This window comes from Zingiber officinale, chromosome 8A (assembly GCF_018446385.1).
Source record: "Zingiber officinale cultivar Zhangliang chromosome 8A, Zo_v1.1, whole genome shotgun sequence".
Taxonomy (NCBI): domain Eukaryota; kingdom Viridiplantae; phylum Streptophyta; class Magnoliopsida; order Zingiberales; family Zingiberaceae; genus Zingiber; species Zingiber officinale.
In genome coordinates this window covers 73,480,688-73,500,281 of record NC_056000.1, presented here as the reverse complement: position 1 = coordinate 73,500,281, position 19,594 = coordinate 73,480,688, and the positions used below count along the sequence as shown (strand labels likewise).

The window sequence follows — 19,594 nt, the reverse complement described above, 5'->3', positions numbered from 1 at the left end:
CCAGTCAATGGGTGTGTGACTTCCTCGCCTAATTGAAGTCTCCATCGGTCAGACCTCCTGTAATCATGCTAATATCCCCCAAGTGGCATCATTATGGTTCTCCTCTAGCCGTGTCAGGGGGTGCTCCAATTGGATTCTGACGAGAGCCTAGGCCCGGTCTCCTTGCGGTTAGGGCGTTCTTTGACGTCATTCAGTACCATAGTAGTCTCTTCATAGTGGTCCATTCGGTCGCTGGTAACAATGATGATTGGGTTTCAGTGAGCGCCGACAGAACCCTTGGTTGGTTGTCTGATGATTTCCTAAATTGTAACAATCCCAAGTATCATGGATATTCGACTGGTGGTATGTGCAAAACTTTCGCGGAGCCCATCTAAGGGGCTCAAGATATCTTGTCCTCTCAGCCTCCATGTGATGTACAACATGGGGCCACGATTCTTGATGATGAAGCTGAGGGCCCGCTTGAGGTCCTTTATGGGGAAGAAATGGTGGCGCTCGGCGCTTGAGAGCTGAGGCTAGAGCGGGCTGTTGGATCATAAGGATGCTAAAGGGGGTGAATAGTGATCATCGATTTATCAGTAAATCGAGAGTAAGTAGCGAAAAAAGGATAGTGAGAAAGAAACTAGAAAGAAGAAGACAAGCACACACTAACACAAGTAATTTTTTACTTGGTTCAAAGCCTTCGGCAACTCCTTCTCCAAGGACCGTACTCGTTGAGTGTTTTCGTTAGGCAATCCACTAATAGTTCAAAAAATTACAATAATGAAGTACAAGAACATAATGAAAGGTTACCGACAATAGAGAAAACTAAGAAGAACTTGATGTCTGATTGTCGGTGGAGCATTATGTTATGCAACCGCAAGTGCACGGTTTCATCGTCAGTAATAAAAATATTATCAATTCCACAGGAACTGTTGATTAAGCACTAGTTAACTTCACACGATGAATTATCTGGACAAATGTAAGATTGGTTGGAAAAGAAAGTAAGAGAAAGAGAAGAGAGAAGAGACGGTGGATCTTGAGAGGGGTTGAGCTAAGAGGATGTGAGAGATGGTTTAAGGTACGATTCTAGGATTTCGGTTTCCTTGTGATGCTAGGTGATGTTACATAGATTGCTTAGTTCCTATCTTCTATGTTCATGCTCTTGTAGGAAGTTAGATGCATTACCGCTCTCCCCTGCAGTGGATAAGTTAGCATGATCTCCTACTCCATGTCCTATGCTACTAAATGGAAGTGATTCCTATGAAGTCTGTTAGTGGGACAGTCTATCACCAAAGTCCCTCGGTCATACAACATAGAAATACACTAACACACAATAACATAGAAATAGAAATAGTGATTATGCTCGATCCCCTACTTCCTTGTGGAGATTTGATTCTCCTATCAAGGTGATACCCTAAACGTCCATTAGCGGGGCAACCTATCACTAGCGCCCCTCGGTCATACGATCTAGGGTATCCCCCTGCAAGATTAACAATTCTACACAACCATTTGATAAAACATGCAAAAGATATATATAAGCTTCATACACACATTTCATCAAACATGAACAAGGTATTAACAAGTCATTGAATAGAAACATGACAAATCCACATAATTTTATATCTCCATCACATCACATATACTCCCTAATCCTAAAAATGAGATCTACTCCATTGCAAAGGAAAAAACAGTCCCAAAACATAAAGTAAAGTATACTTACAACTCTAGATGTGAGAAAAAGGGGAAGAAGAGATACTTGTCGATGTTTCCGATGTCTTGAGGATGCCTCCTTGCTCCGGAGATGGATGAATCATTAAGGGATGGAGGTGAATGAAGCTCTAGGGGTTCCCCCTAAGGGGAGAACCCTTCCACAAGGAGAGGGACGAAGTCCCAAACCCAAGATGAGTCAAAGAATGAGGTTCTTGACCCTTTTATACCTCCTCCAAACTACCAGAAAAACTAAGATTACAAGGGTCCAGTAAACCAGATTTTTCACCCATTAAATCAGGTTTTCTCATGATTCATCCTGAACCAAAGTTGTATCTCTTGAAATTATCTATAATCTAATATTTGGATTGAGCATTGGCTCCAACTGAGCCGAAAGTTATGGTGGTTCAAATTTTGGTCTGCAGTCTGGGCGGAGGTCCAGATGAATCCGCGGTTGAGAGGTATGACCATGTCATCTAACATGGGTAGACAATGCTATCTCTCTGTTGGATCTGAAGTAAAGTTGTAGATCTTGAAGTTAGCTACGTTTCAATATAAAGAACAGCCCAAAACTCCAACCGAACGCAAAGTTATAGTCGTTTTACAATTGGTCTGCAATCTACCCAGAATTCAGCACAGCTCTATTTTGGCGTAGCACAGTCCCATAGCACGACCGTGTGGATCCACACGGCCTCACCGGACTTCCTCTCGGGCTGAGTCACACGGCCGTGTGAGTCACACAGCCATGGCCTTTTTCTTCTCTGTCAAAGTCACATGGTCGTGTGGATTCACACGGCCATGGCCTTCTTCACCTCTGGAAAGTTGGCACGGTCGTACCATTTGGGACGACCGTGTGCTGCCTGGACACAGGATATTGATATGACCATTTGGCTCACACGGTCGTGGCTTGATTTGCCTCTGGTGGGGGAGCACGACCGTGTGGGTCACACAATCTTGGCTTGATTTCTTCCAAAGTTGTTCTTGTGTGCGTTTTTGCTCCATTTTCGCTCCAATATGCGTCCTATCAATCAAAATATGCAAAGAGCAGATCTCCGAACAAAATATAATGGAAGTATGACATTATAATGAAATAGGGTGCAATAAACATAGATTATGCTAATAAAATACAAGTAGATGTGCATCAAATATGCGTAAAAGTGTATATAATCTACTCACATCACATTACAGCGTCGTAGAAGCTTTTTCAGAGTAGTGCACATGAATAAAAGTTGTAGCAGTTAATCTAAAGCTGCTAGTTGAAGGCTTTTATATAGGCTCATTCCAAGAGCTTAGAACCCCTCTGAGCTCCTGGACCATTGTTGACGTAGCAATCTCTCATCGAAACTTGATCCGTTAAGTTTATCCACCTTCGAGCACCCTGACCCCCTCCGGGTGCCTAGACCATTGATGTGGGTTTAGCTAGTCGTCGTGCTCCAACTAAGCTTCTAGATGATTTTTGTGGTATGGGCGCTTGGACCAGCTTTAGGTGCTTGGACTAGCTTGGGCACTCGAACTAGCTTGGGCACCTAGACTACCCGGGTGCCTAGCTAGGCAATCGCTCGACAAAGCTAGTCCGGGTGCCCGAACTAGCTTCGAGCACCCGGATCCCTTCCCCAAACACTCTTTTTTTTCATCCTCCTTTTCTACAAAAAAAAGAGTTAATCCAAGTAATAAAAATATGTTTATCCTGCAAAACAAAGTTAGCATAATACAACAGGATAGTAGTAGTAATTAGAACCAGTCTCCCCGAGATCAGGATCTAGTCAAGGTCTCAGCTTAGGTTTCCTAAATGGACCTAATCTGGAATGATGCCTACAGTTCCCTTAACCGAGAACGTGTCCTCACTAGATCTCTCCTCCAGTTGCTTACCTCTACTTATCAATTGTAGACTTTAGATCCCTTGACCCACCAGGATTTCCTGCTAAATTTCAAGTAATCTAAACTTTTTCCTGCCAGATGTTAATTAATCTGGACTTCTTGCCAGTTATCAACCTAATTGGATTTTCTCCTATCAGATTTCAACCAATCTGGATTTCGTGTCAGCTATCAATCTAGCTGGACTTTAGCCTAGTATTTTGATCCTCTAGACTCATCAAATCCTGCATACTTGGTAAAAAGGTTAGACACACACCATATCTAACTTTAACCTATTTGTCATACATCAAAATGTGATTATTAGTGAATATGCACCAACATTGACATGGCGACTTCCTTCTTTCAGGCGGACTGCGCCTCTTCGACATTGATATACTTGGTCGCTTGCTCGAGTAGATGGTTGAAGTCTCTAGGGGAGCTCCAGATTAAGGAGCGAAAGAAATTATTGTCTACGATCCCTTGAGAAAAGGGGCTCACAAGAATTTCCGAGGTGGCTGAGGGGACGTCATGGCCACTTGATTGAATTTCTTAATGTATGCCTTGAGCATCTCTTTGGGCCCCTATTTGAGAGAAAAGAGGCTCAAGAGGGTTTTGTGGTAATGGTGACTGCTGGCAAAATGATGAAGGAAAACCTTACAAAAATCCTTAAAACAACAGATGGATTCAACCTGCAATTGCTTGAACCACCTCTGTACCGAGCCAAAGAGTGTAGTGAGGAACACTCGACACTTCACACTATCCGTATACTGATGAAGGAGGGTGGCATTGTCAAACATGAGAAGGTGATCTTTTAGATCAGTTGACCCTCCATATTCCCCTATCGTTAGGGGGTTGATAGTGTTTTGATAGCTTGTCTCCCAATATCTACAAGGAGAATGCCATGTTTACCCACTCGGGAGAGTCGTTGACTCTCGGGAATTTTCCCTTGCGCATATTCTGTACAGGCACATCCCCAGTAGATGATACTTGGGGCCTTTCCTCTCGACCCATTTCCTCGAGCGGAGTGCGAAATAGTGCCTAGTGGTATGCAATCAGGGATTGTGGCATAGTCGGTAGGTCGACCGATGAGATGAGTGGTTGCACAAACCTCACCACTGGTGGGTGAACTGGATGAAACCCAGTTGGGCCTTCAACTTGAGTCCTTTGAGTATGAGGACCCGTCTAGGATGTTATCGGATCATGCGGTAGTGTATCAGCGATAGCTACTTATTGTTGCATCATCTTTTAAGCCCAGGCTATAACCAGCAACTCAAATCTTTTTGAGACAGGGTGACAGTAGTGAATCATCCAGCTTCTTCCATCCCTACGCTCCAGAATCAAACAAAAGTTCCCATAAACGGTGTCAAATTTGATCTATTCTAAAAATTGGAGAGATTGCGTGTTGGGCAAGCGGCTACGCTATTGATTGCTTGAAGACTTTAAATTAGAGAAAAATGGGCTTCTTCTTGCTCTCTACACACACCAAAGAGAGCAGACAGGATGTCATTACCAAAAACGAGGGGAGGGTCCTTGGCATAGGCTCTTCGATGCTCAAGTTAGTATTCTAGTCGAGCAGAAATAAGAACAGTAGATGAGTGCGGATGGCTGACCGTAATTGAGAGTAACTTTAGGTGATTTCACATATCTCGCAAACGGAAAAGACCCCTCCTTTATATACAACCTCTCATGGCCTCTACGATCATGAGGTAACAAAGAATATCGGGTGTCAGAAGTTGTTGAGTAAGGGAATATGTATAGCCTGGGAGGCGTATAATCACCATCTAAGGAATCTTCCGTTACTCGTGTGTACCCCTTTTGTAACTTACGTCATTAATGAGATGATTGAAGGAGTATACTATCATAAGTTATCAGCTGATGAGAAGTATAATCATCTTCAAAGAAGGTTCTAGTGAATGCTCATATTACAATAAAAAAATATTCTATAACAAAGCAGTTGTGATTCTTGTTGGACCGCGTTGGGCCGGCTAGAAGGGGGGTTAAATAGCCCTGCACAAATTAAAAGCAAAAACCCTTCTCGGACTTTTAAAATAACACTTGCATAAAATTAAATAAAGAACTAAAAGGTAGAGGCACAAGAATTTTTACTTGGTTACAACCGGAGAGGTTGTTAATCCAAGGAATGAATCGCACTAGTATCTCCTTCAGGCGGAGAAGTCTCTTACAGCAATGACGTACAAGAAATGAGAAGCTAAACTAGACAAGAGAAGCGCACAAGTGTAGAATTTGCAATTGCTTGTTCTATTTAGCTTCTTGGATCAAGGCTATATTTATAGCTTTGGTTGGGGCGCTTGGAAGCGTTCCAAGCGCCTAGAAGGGGATAAAATTTTATCCCTTTCACATAAATTGTGTTTGACCGCGATTTGGATAAAATCCAGGTCCGAGCGCCCATACCAAGAAAGTCAATAGTGTTGACTTTTTTGGTCCAGGCCCTCTGCTTCGGTTCAGCTTGCCTTGGTCCGAGTCTTCCGCTCCAGCTTCGCTTGCTTGGGTGATCTCGGTCATCCGAAATAGGGCTCACCCGAACCCAACTTTAAGCCTTCTCGAGCAACCTTCCACTTCGGCTTCTCGTCCCTCAGAAATGTCACACGCTTCCTTCTCATCCACCCGCGTACTCTTCGGCAGCATCTCGTCCCTCAGACGCACCGAGCCCGTCGACTCTCTTCCGTGTCATCCTTCTCGCTAGTTGCATCTTTTGCTCGACTACTTGTGCTCCTAAGCTCCTGCACACTTAGATACAAGGTTAAAATACCACGGGACCTAACTTAATTTGTTGATCACACTAAAACAACCTTGGAGTTCCAACAATTCTGATAGGTCGTTGTGATTCTCTGACCATGTTGTCTGCTGAGTGTGTCTCAACCGAATATTTAACCCGACCGACTGTATAGCCATCCTTCCCTTAAGCTGCTTGGTTATGCACTAGGTGATACTAGAGATCTGCACTGGTAAGTCCCTTAGGTCTGGTTGATTCTATGGTCGACCGACCATATATCGGGATACTCGCCTCAGAGAAATGAGGAACTGAATACTGGGAGATTCGATCAATACTTTAAGCTGATCGCCCATATGATAGAAGGCGTGCCTTTAAAGTGAGAGACTGAGATCTTGAAGTTTGGCCGAGTTTGTAAGGAGAGTTGCTTTACACTTATCTTCTATACGTATAAAAGATGGGTATGCTGAGCGGTATAAATCTGATCAATTATTATCGATTGGCTATATGAAGGTTAACTAACATGTGAGAAAACTCATAGGGGTCGACTGGTCATATGCTAAAATATTTGTATTGAGTGGGAAGCTAAATCCCCTCACTCCGGACGGACATATGACTAACCGGTTCTGTCGAAAGTCAGACATCCCTTGAACTCGATCGACTATCGAATGATTGACTATATAATAGATGTCCTAATACAGGAATGGAGTACTAGGTCCCCTAGGTCAAATTGGATCATGGGCCGGTTGTCCTTGTACTGAAAGCCTTAACGCTGGGCGAAGAGCAAAATCCTGTCGAGAGTGACACGCTGGTTGTCATCTTCCCTTAACTTTGACTGCCACACCACATTAACTTTGATTGCCACGTGATACCCAGATCCGTCCGTAACATCCCGTATCACCTACCATTCTCATTTTGGTTTTTTGATTATTATCATGATAACGAAATTGTTTCTGAACCTTGTGAACTAAGTCATCTTTGCCCGATTCAACTTATGAACTAAGGTGAACTGAGTCGACTTCTATCAAGCAGCCAGGCAATTGTCAAGAGTTGATTAGGACTACAAACAAATCAATTCAAATCAAACCGAGTCAAATTTTATGATATTCAATTTTATTTGATCAAATAATCGATCTGAGTTAATGATTATTCAAGCTTAATTTATTTTTTTTATAAGTTTGATTTGAGCCGGATCTATTTAAATATTATCGGACTTTCAATTTAAACTTATTTAATTATTTAAAAATTTTATATTTTAAATTTATTTAGTTGGTTATTAAAATTGGTAATATTAATTTTTATTTATTTATAAATGTTATTCACAACTATTATTTATTGAATTGTTTAAATGTATTTATTTGTTTATTTATTTGGTATATTTTTATTTTATTTTTTTTAATTGATATCATATATTCAATTTACTCCGAGAACTTATCTGCGACCACCAAGTAAACTTCGCTGATTAATCTATTAAAAAAATTATTTGTTATTCGTCTGGAACGCGATTTAAATAGAAATTGGGCAGGTCGCTGCACTATTACCCAGGGATAGTTAATGGATGTATTGAATCAATATAAATACATTTTTATTGAATCAACAGTAGCAGCGGTGCTATCCCAGTTCGTTGCGTCGTCTTCGAGTCGACTCGCGTCCTCGCCAGATTCTTCTAATCTTCTCCAGTGTTTTGATCGAATAAGCTTCCCTTTTCCTTCTACCGTCGTCTCGCTGCTTTGATTCGCGTTCCTCTGCGCCAGCGATGCCGCCCACCTCGCTTTCTTCTCCCGGCGCTTCCGCCAGCTCATCGACGGCCGCCGAGAGTCTGCGGAACAGCCGGATCCTTGCCAGCAAGCTCTATTTGGACGTGCCGGCCTCAAAGGTCTCCATCCCTTGCTAGCTTCCTTCCCGTGGCTACCCACCCTTGTTTGTTTGCTCAGAAAATTTGGTGCGCGTCTCAGGTGCCACTTGTCTACTCGTCTTCCTACAACATCGCGTTTTTTGGAATCGAGAAACTGTAAGCAAATTACAACTCTCCTTGTACGTTTTCCAGCCCTTTTGGAATCTGAATGCTAATTGGTGTCCACCTTTGTTAGAGAAAGTTGGGTTTTAGGGCTACGATGAACGTCTTCTTCAGATCATCTTAGAATCGAAGTTGAAAAGATACCACAACAGGATTTGATTTTTGGTTTTGCTATAGGTTTAAGCTCCTGCCAGTGAATGGGGTTAATGATTTCGACATTGTAGGTGATTATTTGAATTTGTTATTCCACGAAAATTGGTTACGTGACCAAATTTAGGGAGTTGTTTATGTAAAATATTCTGGACGTATTGTTTGATGTAAAGAATTTACTAATTTTTTTAATTAAAATAATTATTTTTTGTATTCTTAGTTGAGAGGAAAATACAGTTGTAGTATTAGGAAGAGAAAACCACATCAATTAATCATAGCCAATAGAATGTGTAGTGGCGTTCATATGTGGCTAGACCCTGTATATTAGAACACTTTCCCTCGATGGATTGAAGAGGAAAATAAAGGTGTATTTTTTGCATCTCTCTATGTAATGATCGAGTACATTGTCTAATGACATAATACAATTTATGGAACTAATCTTTATATATATATATATATATATATATATATATATATTCTGACATACTCAATCATTAGTCTTATAAAATAATGAAGATATTTCTGCAAAAAAGATAAGAGTCCTATCTGACATGATTCTGAGAAGTTTTCTCCCTTTTCCTTCTTTGTTTGCACAAGATTACTTCTTTAGCTAGACCACAGTTTTCTTTATTAATGACATGGACAGACCTACTAGCTGTATGCTGTGTCCAATTGGTACAAAGTGAAGACTCCTAAAAAAGCAGGCTCATCTCTAATCAAAGGCATTTTATATGAATTGTCTTTACCTGACTTCCATTGATTGTCTTTGGTACCATAATGTTCCTCTTTCATGCGATTGGAAAGCTTCACTATGCATGAGCAGGTGTTATTTGAGATGTTAGCTATGAATGATCTTAAGGTGTGAGATTTTAGAATAATATCTCCAAGAAATGCCATCACCAAAGAAGAAAGTTGTAACATTGTCCAACTCTTCAAATTATTTTTTACCTTGTTAAAACTATGACTGTAATATAGTAGAGTTGTAGATATAAGGTAATCTATGTTGCTTGCTGTTCAGACCATGTAAAAGTTGAATATTATGCTAGACAGTTAAAATTTTTAAATGCTGAAGTAAGTTTTTGGGTTTCAATCATGTAGGTACTTTGTGTAGGAAACCTCTCAGGTTCATGGACTACATTCTAGGAACTCCAAAATGCTACTTATGACTATTGTAGCATTTTGGAGTAGGAAACATGTAGGAATAGACTATTGTCCATCTCTTGGATTTTATTTTTTACCTTGTTAAACTTATGACTGTTCTACAATGCTGGTGCATGATAAAGTCTTTAAATTCTTCAAAAGGTCAAGGTTTTGGGATATTTCGATCATGTAGGTACAATGTGTAGGAAACCTCTCAGATTCTTCAGCTACGTTCTAGGAACTCCAAATGCTATCTTAAATACCTTTGTATACAAATATGAGGGAACGAGTTGTAGGAAAGATATAGGAATCAATAGACTTGCCATTTATGGCTTCTAACTTTAATTTGAGGTTGAGTTTTGCAATATAAGTTACTAACCGAGATGTTTGTGTGAAGTAAAAGAGAGAAATTGCACCTTTTTTCCTTTCCTTTCTCCAAGTTTCTCTCCAAATAAACAGAAAAATGAGAAACTTCTCATCTTTCTCCTCTATTCCCCTTTGCATATCTTATTTTCAAGCTACAGGATCTAAAGGATGCAAGTGTGGTTGAAGGATGCAAAAGGACCATCTTGTTCTTCATTGAAGAGTTTCTTTCTTCCTAGAAAATTAATGTGTAATAACTCTCAGTTGTTACACTTTTAATTAATTTAATGCAGGCATCCGTTTGATTCTTCTAAATGGGGCCGGATTTGCCAATTCTTAGTTAAAGAAGGTTACTTAGTCATGAATAAAACTGTAGAACCACTAGAAGCTTCAGAAGAAGACCTATTGGTGGTAAGCTTTATTACAATACAGAAGATACATATCAACCTTTGCCTTCTTTGAGTACATGTACTAATGTACCTACAACAGGTGCACTCAGAAACGTATTTGAGCAGTCTAAAAAGTAGTTTGACTGTTGCCACTATTACTGAGGTAATTTTTTTTTTCATTTGTTTAGAATTATCATCCTAGGCAATGATAATTTCAACCGTCTTTAAATGCCAGTGCCAACTTATACACCAAACTCTCTTTGTGCTATGAACCTCTGAATATTGTGTGCAAACTTCTTATACACTTGCTGATAAGAATACAACCAATGAAGCTTCATAATCCTAGTTATCAAATTGTACTTTTTTAGTTGGTAGAGCTAAGATTGATATTCTTGTTCACTATTTACAAATGGAACATATCAGGAAAGCAGGTACCAAAAGAACTGCAACTATCTTGAATCTTCCTTGGAAATTGTCATGCAAACCGCCTTCATGGTGAATTCAATTTAGTAAAGTAAATCAATTCAGCACCGCAAGTAAATTCGTTTACAAGAAGGGTAGTGCCTTAATAGTGTGGAACTAAGCATTCCATGTAGAATATATGAGTGCTTTTCACAATGTGTACACAGCAGATTAAATAATGAACTGTCTTGCTGGTCTGGTTGTTCTAATAATTGTTTTGTTCATGTAAAATTTCATTTACTATATTCAGTTTTGTCTAAACTGTGTTAGATGGTTATGAACAAGTATAATTGAGTTTGGTTTTTGGAAATACATTAATAAGGACCATATATAACCTAACTCGAGTCTTTATAGTGGATATCATTCTCTTTTTCAGCAGAGTCTTTTTTAAAGTTTTAAAGCAAAGGTTTGTTTTGTTAATCATGCTTACAAAGAAAGTTGGCAGATGTTAGAATTTACTCAACATTTAATGGATTTAATAATTAATTTAATTTATCCTAGCTTGCCCCTGTTGCAATGCTGCCTAACTGCATCTTACAGAAAAAGGTGCTTCACCCATTTCGCATGCAGGTTAGTGTTACTGAACTTGTCCTGCTTTATCATCATATACAAGGAAACATGCTCCAATTTTCATATACACAGGTGGGAGGTTCCATTGTAGCAGCGAAACTAGCTAAAGAGCGAGGTTGGGCTATCAATATTGGTGGTGGTTTCCATCATTGTTCAGCAGAAAAAGGAGGCGGCTTTTGTGCATATGCTGACATTTCTCTTTGCATTCACTTTGCCTTTGTTCGTTTGAATATTACTAGGTGGGAGGCTTGTTTGTAGATAGTTTATCTGTGACTTTCTTGTGAAGTACATTTGCAACAGAGAGCTTAAAACAAAATAATGGTTTTGGTATTTCTTCTAAACACTGCAGAGTGATGATTATTGATCTTGATGCCCACCAAGGAAATGGCCATGAAATAGACTTCTCCAATGACAGTGTGTTTCTTCCGTTGAGCATATGTTCAAGTGCTTAATTTGTCCTTTTATCATTCTCTTTTTTTTATCATTTGTAGGAAGGGTCTATATTTTGGACATGTACAATGCTGGTATTTATCCATTTGTGAGTATTTCTATTTACCTACTGCATTTTAGGTTTGTATATGTTACCAAGACACTACTTGTTGCAAATAATGATTTGATTGTCTATTGGGTCAGTCTGAGCACTGGCTAACATTCATTATTCACATGGTTGAGATGATTACAGTTGCTTAGGTCTAAGATAATTACTAAAGCAATGAATTTGGATGTGAACATGTAGTCGACTTGGACTTTGGGACATGAGTTTATGCAAATAATTATTTGATTAACAGCTTGCTTAGCCTGTGAATATATATGCTAGCCAATGTCTTTGCACTAGGTGTACCCCTAGTTGGGCCTTTCAATTTCACTGTACATTATTGTGCATTTACACAATTAACAAATATCCATGTGGCAGCCACTAGTCACAACTAATTATAGGCATTGTTTTCTCCCACCATAAGATTCCAACAAATTGCCATATTCCATATCTTGTTTTGGCTTGGCACCAAGACTAGCATGGAACTAGACATTGAACCCTGTCTTAACTATATTACTACCTACTGGTGGTGCCACATCCCCATGGAAAACCGGGTGATTAACAGCCTGATTACCCCTTCTTTCCTGTGCATAAGCTCCTACGTAATGCCTGTTATCTATTCCAATCATTACTTTTTTTTTAATTAAAATGGGGCCTGGAGGCCATCTATTCTTATCACAACTGTTATAATAGGTCTTGACTAGAATCATATTGGTGCTTCTACATTTTTTCTTATAGCTGTCTGGTTTCACAACAGGATTTTGAGGCTAAGAGATACATTGATCATAAAGTTGAATTGGTTGTAAGTTCTGAATTTCCTTTTCTGTACTTTTCTGCCACTTTAAATTCTACCTATCACATTGTTAAGAAATGTTTTTCTTTTTGATGGTTTGATGTTTACAGAGTGGTACTAAAACAAAGGAATATCTGGATAAGCTGGATGAAGCTCTCGAGGTCAAACTTATGTGTTGCTTGATTTTAGTCACTTTTGAACAGTGTCATTTAATATCTGCAGATTGAGTAATGGTTAATTAATCAAAAGATTATATATTGCATGTTAGTTAATTGCATCATGTATACCAGTATAATCTTCCTATTTCCATGTAGCTAATGAAGATAACCATGTGACTCTTGTTTAATTGGTCCTGGACATAGTTGTGTATGAGCATTTATAGATGCTTCCTTTTAAGTAGTTGAATTTTTCTATTCTAGCCATATAAATTTTCTTCCTAATTTTCTTTGCCATTTGACATTGGTGTTTTTTCGTTTATCACTTTCATAGATTGGGATGTTGGTCTCTAAAATCCTGCACTCTTTTAATCGTTAAGCACGTTGTAGTTAATTTTTTTCTCTCTCATTCTTTCTTCTGAATTTCACATCTTCAATTTTCTGCCGCTCAAAAGCTAAACTCTGAAAAGTTATCGAATATTCAGTCAAATGCAAAGGGCTTATAGAAGCATACTTTCTGGATAGGGTGGAATTGGAACAATATTGATATGTTCTAGGGGGATATGGAGAGAATTCTTGGATTGTTTAGAACCGTCATAAAAAGCCTAAACATTGTCAATCAAACTTCTTGCATTTTCAAAAAATACTTTTTGCAAACTCTAGGCATAAGGTATCCAAATTAATTCAAAAAATACTCAAATTTTCATTTGAGTTTTATTAGACATTGCATTTGCCTCAGGTTGCAAGAAACAACTTCAATCCTGAACTGGTGGTGTATAATGCTGGCACTGATGTCCTAGATGGTGATCCTTTGGGCAGATTGAAGGTAAGTTATGGATTGTGTATCTAGTTGTTGATTTTAATCCCCTTTTTTCAGATTCATACAAATATTGAACCTTAAAGATCATTGGAGTTCGAGAATACAGAGGGATCTAAGAAAAACTCTAGCGTGAAAAGAGAAGGGGACTCAAAATTATATGGCTAGAAGTAAAAGGTGCATCATCAGGCATTCGTGAGAAGTTATCTGAAACAGGGTCTGTTTTTGTGCCTGTCCAGGTTAGTCCCGACGGCGTGATGACTAGAGACGAGAAGGTTTTCAGGTTTGCTAGAGAAAGAAATATACCACTTCTCATGCTCACTTCAGGTGAACTAGATACATTTTCTTCTACTTTTGGATCACTGGCATAATGTTACAATATATATATATATATATATATATATATATATATATATATAATCAGAATCTCAAATTCTCAAGAATGACCACTTATTGTAGCGCAGCTAATATAATGCATTCTCCCCTGCTAACTGGGTGCTATTTCAGGTGGATACATGAAGTCGAGTGCCCGAGTGATAGCAGATTCAATCGAAAACCTTGCCAAAAAAAACTTGATAACTCTGGATCAACATCTTGTTAAAAATTCTTGAGATCCAAAAGAATATGTGTAGAGTATGCAATCATCATCACATATGCATGTATAAAGTGAAAACATTGTATCACATCTATACAACTTTAGAAGTACTTTTCCTGCTAAAGACATCGGAATTTTAATGGTATGATTTCGTATTGTTAGCCTCACTTAGTGGAGATAAAGGTTTCATTGTAGTTATTGTTCTAGCTAGTAGATGTAAATTCAATTTCCGATATGTTAGTCATTATCTTCTTTGTTTTTTGAAAACGAAATATTAGTTGTGGGTGTTTACTCATTCTGATGTGAAATATTTGTGAGTTTGTCGATGCCTAAAATATGTATTTCAGGGTTTAATATGCCCAAAATATAATTAATGGGATAATGAACCTACTATAATTAAATTAATGTATCTATCTCCTAATTATTATTAATAATAATTAAAACACTTAATATAGCTAAACAATTAAATGAGTGATCTATCTTAATTAATCTTTTTTTTTCTAAAATTAAAACATATATTCAATTTTTTTCTAATATTCCCTTAACTTTTTATAAAAAAAAATCATAAATAAAACCACTTTTCCAGCTGTCATTACGTCCTCATATCAACTTTTTTTTTTAAAAAAAAAATTGATATATCTTTTCCAGCTGTCACACAGCTATATTAGTTCACACTGACTTGACTTCCCCGCTTCCTTAGGGTCACAAATGTCAATGTCACTGAGAGAACTTGAAAGTCGAATAATTTAAACACCCAGAACAATCAGACTCCTACTTTGCAAATTCAATCAAATTTGAATCAATCATTATTACACAAAACCTTACAATATTTTTCCACAATCCAAAAACAGCAAAACAAAATACGAGATAAGCTACAATTGTTTTTGATTTCTGCTTAATTTTACAAATCAGATTTTTTTTTCCCCTTCTTTTTCTTCGATTTCTTGCCCATTTCCATTCATGGCAATGCAAATTGTCGCAGTATGATAAGTGTGGAGAGTGAGAGAAGAGATTCGATTTTACGAGATGGTCAGCTTCCAGATCTTGAGGTGGAGCTTAACTTTGCAGGAGGCGTTCGAGGTGGAGGCCGTCGCTGGCGCGGCCTTCCTCGTCGGCACTGCCACGTTGACGCCGGAGCAGCGCACCCGGATCCCTAACTTCTTCGTCTTCAGGCTCCCGATCTTAACCCCCACTTTGGTGCTCACGTTGATTTCTAGTGGGAGGGACGTCCTCTTCCTCAGATCCGACGCCGCCGTGGCGTCCAGCGTCTGGCCTGAGGTCAGCGTGGCGGAGAGGAGGGTCGTGTTCTTCGAGTCCTGGACGAAGGCAGGGAAGGAGCCGTCGCCGACGTCCACCCCATCGGAGAGGACGGAGACGGAAGCAGTGTCGTAGAGGTAGACGAGCTTGCGGTTGGGGTTGCGGGCTGTGACGTTGAGGTTGATCCGGGAGGTGAGTTGCCCGGCGGCGGAGACATTGAACGCTGCGAGGCGGAGGCCGGAAACGTCAAATACAGGGCGGTGGGGGCGGTAGATGAGGTAGAATACGCCCGCAGCAACGGCGGCGAGGAAAACGAGGACGATGAGGATGAGAGTGAACCAGAGGCAGCAGGAACAGCAGCGGCCCCTCCGACGGCGCCGGGGAGGCGGAGCCTTGCGGGCCTGGGGGCGATAGGTGGGAAGCGTGGTGCCGTACGCCTGTCCCTTGGTCGGCGGGAAGGACGGCGGCCCCCCGTTCGCTGCCTGAGGAGGAGGCGGGATGGGCTTCGACGAAGGGTACACACGATCCTCCATTACCCTCTTCTTGGTGTCTCTGCCGCCGACACCTCGAGTTCGCGGTTGGTGGTAGGGTTAGCGTTGCGGAGCGAGATTGAAGAAGAAAGGCGAGTCCGCGGAGGAGGAGGAGGAGGAGGAGGAAGAAGAAGTAGAAGGGGAGAAGGACGAGAAGGGGCCCATCTCGTTTGGCATCAGCGTTCGATGGTGATCGAACGGACAGGAATTCACCCTACTAATGGACCCGCTGCAGCGTGTTCGTGCGATCGCCGAGATCCGTTGAGACGTCTACGTTGCGGAATTAAAATTATTAGACGAAGGCCGCGGACAGCTGTTCACGAGTTACGCCGCCGCGCCTTACGCTTCGTGCGCGAACCGACTTGCAGCAATTCGGTGTTGGTTTTAGGCATTTTTAATGGAAAAAACGTCCTTAATTATCAAAATCGTCAAAACAAAAAAAACTCTTTTTTTTTTAAAAAAAAAATAGTAATTTTATTATATCTTTTATATAAAACTATCGTTATTTCATACATAAAACATTTTTATATTAAAAATATTTTTTACCAACTTAATTAAAATTATTTAAACTTAATCAAAATGAATTTACAATTATTATAGTAATAATAAATTGATTGATTACTATTAAGTGGTTAATACAATATGATAGTAGGTTTTAAATGTCTATTATACTAAGTCATTTTAATTCATATTACGTGGTAAAATTATTATAGTGATAATATTTTTTTTCTATATAATATTTTTTGAAATTTGAAAGAGAGCAATGGTAAAATTATTGTTTTGTGACTAAAAGATCATGGGGTCAACATGGATTGTCTCTTTTTTATATATAATATTTTTGAAATTGAATTGAATTGATTTAATTTACTCTCTCTTAATGGTGTGAAGTAATTATGGACGGTTAGGATGATGAATTATATATATATATATATATATATATATATATAATAAAATTATAAATTATAATAAGAATATTTTTAAAATTAAAAATATGTTAGTCTACTTTTTTTAACTATTTTTTTTTTTAAAAAATACTCCTTTGACTATGGTAGTAGTTAGAGGTATCCATTTAATTTTTGCATGTATTATTTTTAGTTGAGCTATAGAGTTTTAAATCTATGATAAAGTTTGACATGGTGGCAATTATAATATTATTTTTGATAATTCAACTATTCAGTTGTTCGAATTTTCAATCCCACTGAATTCTATTAATTTTAGGGATAATCACGTAATTTCATCTGTCATTAGTAGAAATTAAAATGTCTAGACAGTCTATTACTCTAGTATTTTTAGATAATTGCTCATTAAAAAAATAGCTGTTAAGTCATTAGATTTAGAAACTAAGAAGACATTCTATCCTGCACAATTTTCCTATGAATTTAACTGGTTGGTGGTGCCCAACTATCAAATTAAGCCAAGTTTGACTTTACATGGCACGGTATGGCAACAGCTAGCTAGCTCATGGAGGCGCATGTTTCAGGCCTGGCCTTCACTATATTTATAGCTGCCGACAAAATAATTGTTCAAAGGAAAAAATAAGAGTGAAAATGGTTGTCAATAATTGTTGAAGCTTCTGCCATTCAACAATCTCAAGTTTCATCTCATTATTATTGTATTCAACTACATTCGTGGAAAATGGATGCATATATGCCAGGAATAGTGATAGTCAATGTTTTCACAACTCCTTTCACGTGGTTGTTAGGGGTTGCTGGTTCATTGTTTAGGGTTTGTATTGGAAGGCAAAAAACAAGTTTGTACTTGGTAGCAATAAAAAATGAACTGTATACTTGTTAGATAGTTTCATCATCCTAGTAATAAAAAAAAAAAAAAAAATTAAGTCAACTAGATAATTAAAAGTATTCTATTTTAATTTGAATTCATTAAATAAGAATTTAATTAACTAAAATGGTTTAAATTTAGTCAACTTGAGGCCATTCAAAAAATATTCATTAAGGATAAAATTTAATTATAATAGTAATTATTTGAGTTCAGACCAAGTTGTAATTAAAAATAATTTTTATTTATAGATAAAGGAATAAATTTATCCAGTTGGATTAAACCAATGTTATAGGTCATACTTAACTAATGAGTTCTGATCATGTCCGAAATTGATGGAGATGATGTACTGGACAGATAATATTTTAGCGTTGATTGAAAGAAGATTTTATTGAGATGAAGAAAAGATAATACCTGATATGTTTTATTGCACACACTACAAAGATAGCAAAGAGAAATGTTAGAGTGAGAACTAAGGAGGAAGTCCTTGACTTAGACATTCTAACACTCAAGTCAGTCCAGTAGTCGAGCGAAAAGTGAAGAAGAAAATGAATAGTAGCGTAGATGCGTATTCCCTCCAAAAACGTATCTGATCAATGGAAAGGACCTCCTTTTATACTGACCCTCAGCACCTTCGTAATCATGAGATGTTTGGTGTCAGGAATATATCGAGTAATGGAATATGTATAGCCACCATTCAAGGAAGGTTCCGTTACATGATATAAATTGTCTTTCATAACTTCTGCATTAATGAGGTGGCTAAAAATGTTTGATGTCATAATATGTCAAGTAACAGAAGTCATACGTCCACCTTTAAAGGAAGGTTCATATATATGCTATGGTAGCGCAATATTACCTGATGAGTAGCTATTATTCTCTGACAAGTTGTTGTGGTTCTCTGATAATATTGTCACTTGGAGGCAGTCCAACCAGCTTTGTAGCTGATCGACTGTATGCTAGGAGACTTGCATGTGAGAAGTAAGGAGTTAGGCCCCGTAGGGTCCGACCAGTGATTGGGCCAACCGGATACATACTGTGTGCCTTGGTATTGAGAAGTGGAGAGCTAAACCCAGTAAGTCTGAGAAGCTAAGCCCATAAGTTCGATCGACTCTTGAACCGACTGGTTATATGCTGTGAATTGTATTGTAGATCGAGAGTTGGAGCTCGTATGCTTGACCAGTGCTGGAGCTGACAGAATTTATTCTGTGTATCTTGGCACTGGGAGTGAAGCGCTAAGTCTTTTAAGTTCGACTGACTCTAGGGCTGGGCGGATATATGCTGGGAGCCGTGTCAAAGCGAAATGAGGCATTGAGTCTGGAGGTCCGATCGGCTCTGGAGCCGAGCGAACATATGTTGGGAGTCATATCCAGACGAGATAAGGCATTGAGTCTGGAGGCTCGACTGACTCTGGGACCGAATAGATATATGCTGTGAGCTACGTCCAAGCGAGATGAGATACTGAGTCTAGAGATCCGATTAGCTCTAAAGTCGGACGGATATAAGCTGGGGAGTTATGCCTATGAGTAAGGAGTTGAGCCTCATAAATTCGACCGATTTTTGACCGAACTGAAGTAAATTGAGAGCTTGTCCATAAGACTACCATCTCATATTAACTTTGATCGTTAGGTCGTCTTACCTTTGACTATCAATTTTGATCCTCCCAAAGAACCCACCTTATTTGTCATATCAAATTCGATCATGAGTTCAATTAAAATTCTTGAACAGATTTAGTCTACCAAAACTTTATTTTACCCGACTAAATAGTTAAATAGAC

At 38.8% G+C, this 19,594-nt stretch overlaps 2 protein-coding genes across 2 annotated transcripts; one reads left to right on the top strand and one right to left on the bottom strand.

The window, feature by feature from the left end:
- Nucleotides 1-7,859: 7,859 nt before the first annotated feature.
- LOC122009542 (histone deacetylase 2-like) lies at nucleotides 7,860-14,381 on the top strand. Its single transcript, XM_042565738.1, has 13 exons — nucleotides 7,860-8,147; nucleotides 8,227-8,282; nucleotides 10,235-10,352; nucleotides 10,431-10,493; nucleotides 11,294-11,362; nucleotides 11,435-11,601; nucleotides 11,712-11,776; nucleotides 11,854-11,900; nucleotides 12,655-12,699; nucleotides 12,801-12,851; nucleotides 13,585-13,671; nucleotides 13,902-13,989; nucleotides 14,170-14,381. Exons 1-13 carry the CDS (start codon nucleotides 8,028-8,030, stop codon nucleotides 14,271-14,273), a joined length of 1,080 nt encoding a protein of 359 aa, XP_042421672.1. The 5' UTR covers nucleotides 7,860-8,027; the 3' UTR covers nucleotides 14,274-14,381.
- A 651-nt stretch (nucleotides 14,382-15,032) lies between these two features.
- LOC122009541 (NDR1/HIN1-like protein 6) lies at nucleotides 15,033-16,173 on the bottom strand. Its single transcript, XM_042565737.1, has one exon. It carries the CDS (start codon nucleotides 16,045-16,047, stop codon nucleotides 15,277-15,279), a length of 771 nt encoding a protein of 256 aa, XP_042421671.1. The 5' UTR covers nucleotides 16,048-16,173; the 3' UTR covers nucleotides 15,033-15,276.
- Nucleotides 16,174-19,594: the final 3,421 nt, after the last annotated feature.